This window comes from Hippocampus comes, unplaced genomic scaffold (assembly GCF_001891065.2).
Source record: "Hippocampus comes isolate QL1 unplaced genomic scaffold, H_comes_QL1_v1.1 scaffold111, whole genome shotgun sequence".
NCBI lineage: Eukaryota > Metazoa > Chordata > Actinopteri > Syngnathiformes > Syngnathidae > Hippocampus > Hippocampus comes.
In genome coordinates this window covers 2109062-2124111 of record NW_017805698.1, presented here as the reverse complement: position 1 = coordinate 2124111, position 15050 = coordinate 2109062, and the positions used below count along the sequence as shown (strand labels likewise).

Below are 15050 nucleotides of genomic sequence, written 5' to 3'. Positions count from 1 at the left end.
AATGCACATAGGGTAGCGCAGCCCTCAGTGACTCCCGCCTTTCAGACACTTCCACCTGCAAGGTTTTGAAGTGTGGCGCTTCGGAATTATTTTACTGAGTCGATTGTGTTTGACAGGTTGTCCTTCCTTGAAATTACTGTGACTATTTTCATTTTCGAGAAGAAAAACAAATTTAGTGTCCAAGGGAGGGGTGCGGGGGGCACACTCAGAACAAAAAGAGGACATAAAAAGTCTGTCAACTTCATTTGGGCCAAGTGAAAAACATAAAATAGCAGTCACCTTGTGCACACATTTGTTTTTAACCTTGGCCGTCCAGAGTAGCACATTTAAGGCATGATGACGATTTTACTAATAGTGTCAGTGGAAGTCACACAACTCAAAGAAACACTTTGTTGGAAAACCTGATTCACTTTAATGTGCTGCCGTTTCAACAGAATCGACTTGGACGGACTAAGGCAAATGAATTGGCAGGTAAAACTGACGACAGCTCCAATATCTCGATTTCCATTTCTCAATCACCTCGCAATTATTGAAACTAAAGTGCAGAAGTGATCACGATGGCTGAACAGCTAATTAAGAACAGTAAATTGCTATTATGGCGTACACGTCGATGGGTACAGTTCCTCCAGTGATTGCAAATTCTCAATTTCACCATGTGCTGTTGATTTTTGACAGTCTTTGCCTCCTGCTATGCACACACAGAAAAAAAAAAAAAAACACAATGCTACTTGATTGCAATTTCAATATCTTAGTCACTGATTTATTTTGTCAGTTTTCACTGGCACTTAATGCGCTAAAATCTTTTAATCAAAGCGCGGCACAAATAATCACCTCCAATTTTTACCCACTGTCACTAGTCAGTAATTTGTATTTACTTACAATTACTGTTCTTGCGGCGGACTGTATATTTTGTCCTTGGGGAAACATAATGTGCTCATCTATAAAACTCTTTTTACATCATATTAACATCCGCCAAATATATTACTCTTGCGCTGACGGTAATTGAAGAGTTTGCTAAAGTTAATAACTTTGGCCCCTGACAGCACTTTTCAAGGTGAATCAACATGTGTGATTGCTCTTTCTTTAATACCGCTGACACCCAGTGATGCATAAAGCCTTGAGGACAAACGCATAAAAATCTATCTTTCAAAACAGCTTAATGAATGTCTCATATCTTCATTCCTGACATGTTATATACAGTTACTCAGAGGTGCGTGTCGTGTGTGTCCCTCACCACTGACACAGAGAGGAAACGCAGCGCGAGGAAGATTAGCTAGAGAATAATTTGGTTCTTGAAGCTGCGGTTGAGGTCTTTGTGTGGCAGGACAATAGAGTTGAGGATTATCACCTCTCTGGGAATGGACACATTACAACCTGCGGGTGAATATGAAAAGATGTGTGGTATTATAACGACAAGCTAGTGACAAGAGCGGAAAAAAAATGAAGTGGAACAACAAACGAACAACGCAAACATGAAGGGAATCTTACCAAGAATAGTGATGGATGGTGTGAGTTTGCCTTCTCTGAAGAGGGTCTCACTGTCGATCTTTGCGTACGGGTCATTGGGGTTTGGGTCGCTGGGAGTTCCTTCGACTCGCGCCCATTTGCCGATCGTGCTATCCCATCCTACAATGCTGTGGAGGACACAGCATTGGTCCTGGAGGGAAAATATCGATTCAAACATAAATAATTCAATGGCAAACCATTTTGTAGGCAAAACAAATAGAATCCACGAATTATAACTGGGGGACATTTGAGCAGCCTGAACATTTGAAGTGGCATAATCATTGGACAAACTATTAACAATATTCTATCCATTAATTTTTTTGGGAATCATAACTGTAAGGCAGATGTGCTGCCCTTTATTGTAATATATATTGGAAGAGAAATATGCTTCAACTGTAGTACGTTTACTTACAGACGGGCTAATCAGGACTGCAGAGTTTCTGTTGGACTTGTGTTTTGTTTTGCTTGTCTATTTGTGCATGGTCTCCTTTCCTGTGCTCGTGTAATTACTTCTACCTGGTCTCGTCCGCAGAGCTCTGTCGTGTCTTCTGCCCACTGTGTCTCATCTTTGTCATTAGTCTCTATAGATCCCCTGTTTCCTTGCATTCTCATTTACGATAAAGTGTTGCGCTCGACTGTACTTGTTCATTCTGATGTGTTGTTTTTGTCTTTGCTCTCGGGCCATTCAGCAATTTTGTTCTTGGGCAAAGAGGGACACACTCTGTGGCTTGCCTGCCATGAGCTGCTTGCTTGCGTTTGTGTTCTCCACACTTATGACCGATGTTTTGCTTTGTGTGTCAAGTCAGTTATATAACGATGACAAAACACTGCAAAGGTTGTTCAAACCGGTTGTGAAATCACGACAGTCAAACAGGGTTTGAGATCCAAGAGCTCTGGAGAATCTTTTTGAGTGTGTGTGTCCAAGTCACATCTGCAAATCAGGGACTGCGTAAATCATCGAGGAGATTTGCTGTTTTGAACGGTTTCACATGCAGTCAACATTTTAAAACAAAATCCCAAGCTACAGAAGAGAGCTGCAAAAACGGCTGAAGATATTTGTCATTTGCATCGGGTTAGTAATACATGCAACAATAGTCTCTGGTCAGTATAACTCAACTGGAAGGTGATTACATGAAGCGCTCTCTCTTAAACCTGCAATAGAGCAGCCATGCTCTTTAACGGCATCAAACTGACTTGGAAGGACTTACCTGTAGAGTTGCGCCATGGAGGATAATGGATTCCCGAACTCTAACCCCGGCACCAATCGTAACACCAGTACCAATGGTGACATTAGGACCCAACTGCATGGCGAGAATTGATGACATTGCAATTAATGCTTTCGTTTTAATCCGTCCTCAACATGAGATGCTTGTGCATTCATGAAATAATCATGTTGAATGATGCTCACCACAGCCGTGGGGTCAATGTTGGCAGTAGGGTGGATATAGACATTACCTAGAGAACAAGCGATTTGAAAGACTTTGGGTCGGTGCAATGTTTGAAGCCAATGATGCAACAGAGCAATGAGCCGTACCACTTATTTTAGGACCCCCTTCTTTATTTGAGGCCAGTCTTTCCGGATGGGATTTGTTGTACTGATTGAGGTATAATCGACTTGCATAAATTGCAGACCTTTGGAAGAAAACAAAAATCTGAATCATATTAAACACATTTTACCAGTTCAACTCTAAAGTGGTATATGCTTGATAAAAATAAAAAATAAATAAAAGTAAATATTACAAGCTGACAAGCGTTTGGGTAGACGAAGATTAAGTTCATGTTTCACTCACCCCGCCGACTTTATCTGGCTCCAGAATCGGAGTGTTTTGTAAACGTAGAGTTTGCCCTGTCCAGCTAGAGCGGTGAAAATGTCCTGCTCCAACCTGATGGCTTCTGCTCTGTGCCAGCCGTTGTTTGTTTCCTCTCTGCCGGAGACAAAAACTTGACTGTAGTCCTTCAATTACAGGACACAAGTGCTTGTGCACTGGTACCGCATGATGAAGTCCCCGGGATGAAACAATACCCACACAAACTAAGTAATAATCGATTTCGATGCGTTGATGCAGAGCGTTTGTCAGCCATTCAAATAAACTCACGTTTTGTTTTTGTTTTTTTAATCTGGTTAGGATCTGTTTTTTGGATCAACAAAAAAAATTACAGTTGGCTGAAAAGACGATGCATTTTGGGGACAAACGCACATAATATCCATCCATCTTTTTTTCTGTAGTGCTTGTCCTCATTATGAGAGGGCCGCAGCCTATCGCCGCGAGCTGCAGCCAATCACTGTACTTGCTTCCCGCTACATATACAATACAGTATATCACTTTGTTGAGGGTACAATGAAAATCCTAAAATATTTTGATTGACAGAATATATGAAGAGTTCTTCAGTCTAAATTTGATGTTTTATCTATGCGGCCACTTGGATGATCACCTGAAAAGCCCCCCAAAAATTCATCAAACACTCTCCAAACCAGCGCTGAGAATTGAATGCAAGCGCGATTAGAGTTAAAACGCATCACTTGTCAGCTCGGGGTTCAAACCAAAGCCGATCCTACATTTGATCAAAACCTTAAGTGGATGGCTCTCCATACTAATCAGCATCTCTCTAAAAGTGTATTGTGAGAGCCGAGAGATGAAACAGAGTGTTAAATATTGATGAAAAGAACATGTTTAAGGATTCCACCCATAATGGGAGATTTACCAAAGGAGGCGGTATGGTTGGAGGCAAAGTCATCCCTGTGAGATGTTGCCCTGCATCTACTTTCATTCCTTCCAAGTTCTATGATCAGAAATTGTGCTGATTCAGTGGTAATTTTGTATGTAGGTGGATTGTAGCCTGGTTAAGTATGCAGTACGGCTTCGCTTTTGTCAGGCAAGCCTCAAGACTTTGGGGCACAACATCGAGCACACAAAACACAAACAAAATACAAAGTATAACTTCCAAACTTCCAAAATATCCCATGTATTTTCCCCATCTATGAGGGACCAGATTAGTTTTTTGGGTTTTTTTGCACTTCATTCAAAACAAATATTTACTTTATCAAGTTCAAGAACCAAGTAATAGTTTGACCATGTGCAGGATGTCGCCACAAAAATATTTGCCAACTTCACAGTGCAGCAGTACAAAGTGCGGAAAGGGAAAAAAAAAAAAAAATGACAATCACCACATGCTTACATGTGAGCTGCTGAATTTTTCCATGGATCACATCCACAGGACAATTTGCGAGACTTGTTTCCAGTCTTAAGCTGGGTGCACACTTTGGTCTTGGGATCAAATTTGAGCATTCACCCCTTCTCAGCAAAGCGAGCAAGGCTCCGTTTTTGGATGTCTCTGAAACATTATCCTGAGCGATTATCCAGCATTTGTGTTGAGGGTTGCATTAAAGTTCTGGTGGCTGTCAAGACCAAGCCAAAGAAACAGTTTTGAGAGGCTTAAAACGGTTTGTGGAACACCCAAAACAATCTATTTTTGTGATGACTTGACCATAATGTTTCATTGGAACTTTAACTCAAAAAAAATTTTTTTAAAAAGAAAGACAGCGAAAGAAGAGCATGGACAGCAATCACAAAGCATCCTATGCAAACTCACACACTGTTGCCAGGTAATTCACAGCAACCTATTAGTACTCTACAACCACACAGTGCAGTAGACAGGTACCCACTTACCCATCATATGGAAAACTGATGATTGTGTGGGCAAACACAAAATCATAGTGGGGGAAGGAAGGGAAAAGAGACAAATGAAGACAACCAAAATCATAAAGCAAACAAATAGACACACACGCACGCGTGTGCACACACAAACCCACGAATCCCAGACAGGCGGTTCCACAACTCACAGCAGCATGTCTTGTTGATTTTTCTGGAAGACTGTTCCAATATGCTGGAAGATCTCGGGATTAAAGAGGTAGATGCCACAGTTGATGATGTCACTCACAAATGTGCTCGGCTTTTCCACATAATGCAACACCTAATGAGTAAACAAACCTGTTAAGGTTGGGAGCGGAAAGAGTGATGGGTGGATGAGTATGTATGGAAATGAGTCCGGGAGGTCATCTACCTCATTTGTTTCCTCATTTTCAACTATACAGCCGTAATTCAGGGATTGTTTCCTGTTTGCCTGAGGAAGGAAATAGCAGAATATATAAATGTGAAATATTTCTGAATAACCAAATAATAACACAAGGTCTCCAATTCGAGAACATTACATAAAAGTGGAGACAAAAAAAAAGTTTAATAAATGACAAAACAACTGCCAATCATGAAAGCTCACTGTTGTTCCGAGTATAACAAAGCTGTTTGGTTCTCCGTGTTCTTTCTGGAAGCTGAGCATCTCTGTCAGTGGAAAAGCGGTGCACACATCAGCATTAAGAACAAAGAAAGCCTGGGGGCCACCAGCGATGATTTGATCTCTGAAGTGATAGATGCCCCCTCCAGTACCCAGGGCTGCATATTCTTGCAAATACCTGCAGTGCACAAGAAAAGCCGAGCTGTGATTAGTATGCCAGTTTGGAAAGGCTGAAGGAGGAGGTGGCCTGGCCGAGTGCTTCAGGCAAGGAATGGCTAATCCATTGTGCTGTGCACGCATGTGTTCCAATCCCATCCTTGACGGGGTTCCTTGTTTGATGTTTAATTTGCATATACACACCAGTGCTGGTGTGCATTTTTCCAGGTCACTGTTCTTCATAAACACCACAAAACAATGTAATGAGGTAGCATTAGTACCGTAACAGGTACAAGCCATTGCATGCTCTCAGCAAAAACTTTTGGCTTGAAGACCAGAAGGTAGGAGAATTGAAACACATCCACATCCACAAGGTGCTCTTGACCAGGCCTCAATGTAAAATGCATGCTGTTAATGAGAACATTTATGAGTTTTTTGTTTTGTTTCATTAATTAATAAGGTTCATGGGCAAATTCCGTTGAATTGCCGGGCAGCCTGGGGGGTTCTGCTGTTTGTTTTTCTGTTATTCAAAATGTGAATCGCAGGTGAACGGCAATGCAGTGTCGCATATGTAGTAGCCAATCAAAAATGCCATGTTGCATCACATGAACTTTCACAACAAAAACACATTTCCTGGTGTGTGTCGGGATTAAGCCAGCCACCGAACCGACCCAATTCAGTCTATCAGTTGTATACTGAATATCGTGTTTTACAATAATACTTGACAATATTCATGATTTCATACGCACCTGTAGCTAAAAGGAAAAGTGTGGAGAGCCTCCAAACTACATAAGTGCAGCCACTGATTGGTTATGCGTGTGAGGGTCCATTGCCTGATATGCATTTGAGAGTCGTGGAGTCAATTTGTTTTGGCAATTGTACAGTTCAGTCATGTTTAGCCAAGTCGCTTGGTGCGCAGTGGACCTCAGTGGTTTGCAGTTTAGGTGCATCCCAGGCCAAGAATACCTCATGTCAATACTTATTTTCTTTTCATGAAGTATTCTTTTTAGTGTGTATCATCTCCAAGCTGTGCCACAAATTGTTCAATATTATAGGTTGCGTTTTGAGTTATTAAACTAATTTAACAAGGGCTAAACCAGTGTTGTGGTTTAAATTTTTGTTTACCTGATGGAAATTTTAAATTCCTGTTGAGCATTTGAAAGAAATCTTGTCAGCTCTTCATTGGGCTGGTAAAACCCAATGAGCAGGATCTCCTTCATATTTGGTAGCTTTTGGGAAAAACACAAAAATAAGTTGACAAAGAGAAGACTTCCACCAATCGGACGGAATGCTGCCATAAGCTTGGCAATGCCGTCACCTTGGCGCATGCTTCGATGTGATGCTGCAGCATGGGCACACCAGCTATTGGAAACAAGGGTTTGGGAACTTCAAACGACAGTGGCCTAAACCTCGTGCCTGCAAAGGAACATAGCACACAGAATTAAACACATTTTGAGAAATGTGTGCCTCTGAATGGCTTGCATATGAATAGTTGGATCGCTGGAGTGGCTCTTTTTATATTATCTTATTATATTCTGTGCGGCTGTTTTCATTTGTGGGTTTTGTTTGTTTGGTTTCTTTGTTGGTTTTTTTTTTTTGTTTTGTTTTGTTTTTTTGTTTTTTGCAGTTGAGCATCGTAGTAACCCGTATATTTTGCTGACTGTACAGCATTGTGAGCATTTTAATATAATACCGCTTTAAATGACAGAAAAGTAAGCAAACTAACAGGTGTCTTGTATTTCTGATAGCAAGCAAGGTATTGTTTACACTCACTCATTACCAAACTAAGACCAGCGATGTTATGTTCCCGTAGTCGACTAGTCGTCAGATTATTATTTCGTTACATTTTAAATGTTATAGTTGCTCGTGTTCCGCCACGTCAGCTAAATATAACCTTACTAATACAGCATTGAGTTTTAGCATTAGCATTCTCACAGCCCGTAAGTGACAACCCGCTGACAGACTCTAGCGACAAGACAAGACGTTATTCTCACCTTTCTGAGGCCCTCCTATTAAAATTACCGCCTTCAGCATTTTGAACAACAAGCTGTGATTTGATTCTGCACTAGACAAGTGTCGAATACAGTATACACACTGCTGGTACTCCAGTGATCTACTTCCGCATACAAATGTGACGTAGTCGATGTGAAAACCGGGAGAGGAGCGTGGATTGGAGTCCATTTCTGTGCAAATAACTCCATTTGAAATCATTATTACCGGATGGGTATCAAGATGCTTTAAACGAGTCTTAATACTGTAGGCCAAAATTATACTTTTAAAATGTGACTAGGTCACATTTTCTTAATTTGTAGTTTTATATGATTGATTAAGAGGACATTTATTTTCAACATGGTTCCAAGGCCACCAAGAGAATAACCACTACCCCACCATCAACTAATACTATAATGTATGTATTCACTTGCATTCAAAAATATCACATTTAAATGGATGCGTGGAAAATACTGGATTGCCGCAATGCTCATTCCAGTGAGGTTGCACAGCAGTACAACATCCCAATTGTGGTCCTATACCATTGCCATTTGACAGTGTGGTGCTGTGATGGGAAAAGTTTACTTGAATATTTCCTCATTAAAACATAACCTAAAGTCAAACTGTTTCCTGTGCGGTTGTGTTCTGAACTCAAACATATGCAAATTAGATGTGCAACAGCATCAAACAACCAGAATAACATTTTAGTCAACAGTCACCAGGGGACATTCTGCTTTGGTTTTTAAGTTCTACGGCAGAAACTCGAATCTTTCATATCTCCCAGGTTTGTTCTTTCTCATCCCCACAGATACAGGCTGCATTACATTATCTTTATCAAAGAGTCGACTGAAATGTTTAATGTGCAAGAGAATTACAACGGTCGTATTACACAGAGCCATTTGTGTCACAGTAAAATGAACCATCAAATTCACAATGTGTCTCAATATGTACAAAGGTTCTTCCAAAAATAACGGAATGTTGTTTTATGAAAGCAATCTTTTTTACACTGCAAGTCAAATGCAAACATCAGTCACATAGCATCACATTTAAGATGGCATCTCATTATCCTCTCACAGTGCAACAGTAGTCCCATCCCATTTCAAAACAATATGTACCGTACCATATATATTTTAAGTCACAAACGACTAGTAAAGTGAACTACGGTTACTACATTTCAGGTAGCTCTCACTATGCAGAACAATGCGTGTGAAGCGCTCAGGCCCACTGATCGTTTATCTTTTTTTTTTTGCTTCATGAGAGAAATATTGGCAATAAAAAGGAAGCTTTTGAATATTTTCTCATTAAATGAATGCGGTCATCTACATTTCTCTTAAAAACGAGCTCAGTTAGCACAAAAAAGACAAGCGTAAAGACAAAAAAAAAATGGGGGAAACTTTCACTTGAGCAAAACACTTTTGCATTTGAACATTCCTGTGGAAAATATTTTGAAAAACTAACATGCGGTCACTAATACTAAAGCCACACTAAACCCAAATGTACCTAAGATGGTCTAACAAAAGCTTAGGGATAATACAAAGATACAGTATTTATTATTTGTTGTATAACTAACAAAGGTTGTGCAGGAAACAATACAGTGCAATTGAAATTTTCCATGTCAACCCTTTTCGAGAGGGTAATCCGGTTGTACCTGCGATCTATATACACTCCGTGTGCAAATTGACAATTAAATGTCATCAACAGTATGATCACAATATGCCGATGGCAATGTCACAATCCCTAGTGATATTAAATAATGACATTGTGACGAGATGGTGATGCAAGTTGATGGGAAAGTACAGTAATGTTCGGCTTGACTGCGTTTTAACGCAAACCTCAGCAACCACACGATAACATGGCTTTTATCCACTGCTCCATTGTCTGACATCAGCTCTTATTTATCATCTTCGGCTGAACTGGTCTTTGCGTTTTCGCAGCTCCTCCAGCACGCGAGCCCGAAACTGAGTCCAGTCCTCATCGTCCAGCTGCTGGAGTCCCAGCGCCAGATGGAGCTCTGTACAGTGGCTGCGTAGGAAAGGATTGTACGCCTTCTCATCACCGATAGTGGAGGGACACTGAAAAGCAAGGAAAGGATTTCAGTTTTTTTTTTTCTCAGCTGGCTCCTCAGTGCCTTGCCATGTCTCTGCACTATCACTTAATATGTGCTGTGTGTGGCTGTTTACATGTGGGGATGGTAGGAGTGTTTTTGTACATTTGTTGTTATATCCATCATCTGTTTTTATCGCTGCAAATCACTTTGTGTTGATTTTTTTTTAATGTATTAAAAGTGATACATAAATATGTGATTTGATTCAAGAGCTTTTCAATTGATGGAATTTTAAAATGAGCACTGCCTGAAGTGATTCAGTGCTATTTAAAATCTCAAGTGTTTTTGAGCAATATTATCAGTTTGGCACGGCTCATATTCAAGTGAGCCCTTAATGTTCAATGTGCCATATTAAGATGCTTGGTGCACCGATGTTTTTAGGCTTTGTCTTGTTTTATGGTGTACTCAAAGGTCTCATCAGCCTTCATAATGATAATTTAAAAAAGAACATTCATACATAATGATGGTAGTTGGAGAGCAAAGGATTTTTGAGGTGGTGCTGTGTATAGAACATTCTGTGCAAATTTCTATCTTGCAATGAGAACGTGTGACGCCAACCAGCCCTGACACACTGGTAGGTGAGAAGGCCTTCCTTCCGGGATCTACAAAATCTTTGGGCAGTATGACGAGGACAGCGATGTATCATTCTCACCGTGCACCGCTTCTGGCCTCGCTGCTGCAGCACCCACTGATATTTATTTTCCATGGCTGCATTGCGTGGCTCCACCTCAGCAGCGAACAGCAGATTATCCATGGCATACTCGTGACCTGAGGGTCACCCAGCATACAGGCATTCACGTGGCCCGAAGAAAAACAACATTAGCTACCAGCATAATAACACTTAAGTGCACACTCCGCGTTGAAACTGACATTAATTGCGGAATAATTGCAGCTATGCCATGACAACTAATTGCGTTCGTGGGCATCCGTAGCACATTAAAAATGACATTGACGTGTGTGTGTGTGTGTGTGTGTGTGTGTGTGTGTGTGTGTGTGTGTGTGTGTGTGTGTGTGTGTGTGTGTGCGTGCATGCATGTCAGCAAGCTTCCTACCAGGCCAAAGAAGAGTATCATCATTTAAGGAGCCAACAGTGTCGAGCGATGACAGCATTGTTGTGGCACTGCCCTCAAATATCCTCCCTTCAAACAACAAAAAATGGACTTGACACAAGTAGCTTGTTTTTGTTGATTACATTGATCTGCAGAGGGTCGGTCTTGTCGGCTGTGGCAAAGAGGAAGACCTCATTGGGGAGGACAGGGACAGTCAACGGGGCGAAAAAGTTAGCAGTCCTTTATATTTGCCACTTTCTCACATTTATTTGGTTGTTTTTTTGTTTGTTTTTTTAATACCGTATTTAGGGTTGAAACAGTTTATCAGATAAGTGAAATCACTGGATTGCAAAAAAAAGTCAAAGTAAAATGTCTGCCTTGAAGGTTTGAAGTGATATTTTTTTAATTTATAACTAATTTTATTTAGAACATGTGAATATCCCCTGACCATTTTATTTTTTTGGGGGGGGGAATTACAATATCTTCTAACTAGCAGTGGTAGTCAATATTTACTTAACTAACATCGATACTTTGTGTTGATGATCCTTGACTTGCTGTGGTGGTATGTTGGCAGTAGACATATTGCACTATTTCCTATTTTTCAAGTATGAAATGATCCCAAACTTTGAACATTCGCTGTCTTTTTGCACTCTTTCCACCTGGCTCACTGCCATCATGCCAACTTATTTCTACATGGAGTGATGCGTGAGTCTGAGTAATTGCTGTATTAGTTCATATAGAAAAACAACCACTGAAGAGCTTTGAGACAGATATTTCGCTTTGACTTCTTTTTGCAACCAAATTATTTTATCAATCAGATCAACCCTACTTACCACATCCAGAGAGGAACACCAGGTCACCAGAGAAAAGACTTGATGGAGCGCCTAGTGGCCGGCCATCCAGCAGGTAAATCATGTGGCCCACTGTGTGTCCTGGCGTAAAGAGGGCCTTGAAGTGCAAACACCCTAGTGTTACCGAGTCCTTGTGTGACAGAGGACTAAAAAGACAAAACCACCATTACACAAGCAATCAGTGACAACATTAGATCCTCCTTGGCCCTTTGGATAAGGGAGCGTAAATAAATGTTATTATTCAGCACATTAACTGGGAAGGAGATACCGCTAGCATAGAAAAGCCAAAAATGATAGATTTACTCAGAGGGGGAAAATAGATGACATTAATTGTCTACCTTGTCAACAAACACAGTTACGACATGCACTCAAGTGCAGTTTATCAGAGCACAATAACTCACAGTGAAGTCAGTTGTTATGTGGTGTGTGCCTACACAGAGGTTTCCGTGAGTGCACTCTGCTCATGTGTGCTATATTGAGCAAGCTGGAACTTACTGTGTCAGGCCAGGAATGTTATCAGCCGCATTTCCATAAACTCGACATGATCTATGAAGCCTTTTCAGCAATTTGTTCCCTCCACTGTGATCCCTGCAGATAACACAGACAGTGGCAACTGGATGTGGTGATTTGACTCGACAATTCCCTTTAACTCATCCAGTTGATTTTGCGGAAAGCAAGCCAATTTGGTCAAACTTGATATATTTGAAGCTTACTGAGGGTGGGAAACTTATAAAACCTGACAGTTTACAGTGTACACTTCATGGGCACGCACATTAAACAAAAGTGTGAATTAATGATTCAGTGGTGGGAGATATAATTATTTTGGTCAACGCCTTTTGAATTGTTTGTAGTGCATACTTTTTGTCCATGTTTGTTGTTGAGAGAATAAAATGCTAAAAATAACAATACAACTCACCAATGCTTGTGTGTACAGAGGATGGCTTCCAGCATCACTCCCTCCTCCTCGAGCACTGCCTAAAATGTTGAGAAAGCTGTTACAACCTGCAGTGGCTAGCATATTATTTGGTAATTGATCGATATAAATATAAATTATATCTCATTTTCTACAGTGCTCGTCGTTCAGGTCACGGATGAGCTTGAGCTTGAGCAGTGAGCTTGGGTGAGATGTTGGTAACCATTAAAAACTTTGGTTGCCAGCCAATAACAGGTCATATTTAATAAATTCAATTCATGCATGAATGTTTTCAAAATGTGGAAATAAGCCAAGAACTCATAGCTAACCCGTGCAAGTACAGGGAGAAGGTGCAAACTCGAGAGAGCAAGGCCGGAGCCAAGATTCAAACCCTATGAACTGTGAGGCAGATATGCAACAAATATTTCAAAAACAAAGTCCATGACAGAGTACTTTAGCTTGCTTTTAAATGGAATAATTCATAATTCCATGCACTCGGAATTATGTGTGGCGAGCATTATATTTGAAATGTTAAGTAAGGTTATGCTTCTTTTTGCACTGTAGTGTGTTCACGTCATACAAAACTTGGGAACCAGTCACCTGAACAGTTTGAGGGTCTGCCGGGTCTACAACCGCCGCAACGCCAGAGGTGGTGTCAATTATGATATAGCTGTAGTTGTCTGACAGCACAGAGATGGGAATGATTTTCATACCTGTAGGAGTGCAAAGGACAAAACATACACTTGTAACAGACTTAATCATGTATTATTAGACAGATCTAGCCAATCATTTCCTTGAATACATATCCGCATTTGGGTCATGGTGAGCTGGAGCCTATCGCAGCTGACTTTGGGTGACAGGCAGGATGTATACATACATAAAACCATTCACCCACACATAGCTGCACACCTATTTAGAGTCCTCATCCCACACAAACACAGGGAGAACACCCAAATGTCATGCCGGAAGGCCAGAACCAAAAAGCAACCCTTGAACCAGCTGCCATTGATAGATTTAACCTAAATAAAACATGTAGACATCCAGGCCATACCACTAAATTGCACAGGCAGAACTGTAGAGTGTCCAGTCGGGTAGCGTTCTCGGGCTTTCCTCATCTGCCGCTTGTAAAACATGTAGCCAAGACTGGTCTTGGTGTACAGTGTGTACCTAATAAAAAGAAAAATAATATATTTTGAAAACATATTATAGGTGGATGTAAAAGGCAAATAATGAAACACGGACAAAACAAAACATTGGTCAATATCTGAAACCATTATGATCTGTATTCCTCCCTGTGTCTGTTATTAGCATTATAATAAGTTCCTAGTAATATTAATAACGTAATTATATTCCTTTTACGGACGGTGCATACAGAACTGACAAGCAAACCGTATGACGAATACAACATTAACATAGAGTGGCTTAGTTGCTCTAACTAGCTGCTGCGACCAATTTAAAATTATACACTTATATTAGTCATATATTTAAATGGCCTTGGAGCTAAAGCTAGAAGATGCTGCTTCGCTAAAGCGAATCAACCACCAACAACACACGATACGACAGTACATTGTTGTCGTTAGAAGAAACTTACGCGATTCTGAATAATGGCTTCTCTGTGCGAGCCATTATTTCGCTAAATATTTTCCTCCAAAGTAGAAGTCCGGTGCGTCTGAAGCGAACAAATAAACATAGCGAGACGAAAGATGCGACTACAGTGATTGGGATAACCCAGTCAGGAAGCGCCATCACGTCTGAGCCAGGAAGAACGTGATGACGTAAGACAAACGTAGCGAACGTAAACATATACCGAATTTAAAAAATATATTTTTAACATGTCTTAGTGCTTGAAACCTTAATTAAAGAAAAGTATTTAATGAAACACGATTACTTTTCATATTTTCCCTGATGATTGTCTTCATTAGATTTGGAGCAGAATCATTGAGCCAAGTGTTTATTTCCTTGCGTTATGTTCCTCACTCCGATCAGTATTAGATTAAAGTTAGAATCCTATGGTTGACATTAATGCATTACATTTTTAAATGAATTCACCTCTGTAAACAATACATGCTAGGGTCCAATCTTGCAAGAACTGTCTGAGGTCTACCTCAGCATTCACACAGGTCTGTTCCTGAGACAATCTATATTCTGCTTTTATTGACACTGTACCGTAAAAGGTGCCATGAGAGAAATGG

The 15050-nt window shown here is 40.5% G+C and overlaps 2 protein-coding genes across 3 annotated transcripts; both read right to left on the bottom strand.

Annotated features, from left to right (window-relative positions):
* Positions 1-388: 388 nt before the first annotated feature.
* On the bottom strand, positions 389-8093 carry gmppaa (GDP-mannose pyrophosphorylase Aa). 2 transcript variants are annotated; one of them, XM_019882517.1, is made up of 13 exons: positions 7947-8093; positions 7271-7368; positions 7078-7181; positions 5782-5974; positions 5569-5628; positions 5348-5478; positions 5175-5189; positions 3297-3431; positions 3041-3138; positions 2915-2961; positions 2715-2807; positions 1489-1657; positions 389-1374 (listed from the first exon to the last, which is right to left on the bottom strand). In XM_019882517.1, exons 1-13 carry the CDS (start codon positions 7984-7986, stop codon positions 1274-1276), a joined length of 1284 nt encoding a protein of 427 aa, XP_019738076.1. In that variant the 5' UTR covers positions 7987-8093; the 3' UTR covers positions 389-1273. The 2 variants fall into 2 exon arrangements, with proteins under 2 accessions (XP_019738076.1, XP_019738077.1); XM_019882518.1 differs by lacking the exon at positions 5175-5189 and having other exon boundaries at positions 7947-8092.
* A 464-nt stretch (positions 8094-8557) lies between these two features.
* pnkd (PNKD metallo-beta-lactamase domain containing) lies at positions 8558-14629 on the bottom strand. The gene is made up of 9 exons (XM_019882412.1): positions 14450-14629; positions 13910-14025; positions 13459-13571; positions 12862-12920; positions 12441-12533; positions 11928-12091; positions 11098-11184; positions 10698-10813; positions 8558-10013 (listed from the first exon to the last, which is right to left on the bottom strand). The coding sequence occupies exons 1-9, from the start codon at positions 14602-14604 to the stop codon at positions 9840-9842; spliced, it is 1077 nt and encodes a 358-aa protein (XP_019737971.1). The 5' UTR covers positions 14605-14629; the 3' UTR covers positions 8558-9839.
* Positions 14630-15050: the final 421 nt, after the last annotated feature.

Excerpts from the sequence above, each read along its gene's own strand:
- gmppaa (XM_019882517.1), bottom strand. The coding sequence starts at position 7,986 with ATGCTGAAGGCGGTAATTTTAATAGGAGGGCCTCAGAAAG. Across the intron at positions 3,139-3,296 it reads AGCCAGATAAAGTCGGCGGG|GTCTGCAATTTATGCAAGTC; the intron begins GTGAGTGAAACA and ends TTTCTTCCAAAG. Across the intron at positions 1,658-2,714 it reads TCCATGGCGCAACTCTACAG|GACCAATGCTGTGTCCTCCA; the intron begins GTAAGTCCTTCC and ends TTTTCCCTCCAG.
- pnkd (XM_019882412.1), bottom strand. The coding sequence starts at position 14,604 with ATGGCGCTTCCTGACTGGGTTATCCCAATCACTGTAGTCGCATCTTTC. Across the intron at positions 14,026-14,449 it reads AAGCCATTATTCAGAATCGC|GTACACACTGTACACCAAGA; the intron begins GTAAGTTTCTTC and ends TCTTTTTATTAG. Across the intron at positions 11,185-11,927 it reads GGTGTTCCTCTCTGGATGTG|GGAGGATATTTGAGGGCAGT; the intron begins GTAAGTAGGGTT and ends TGTTGTTTGAAG.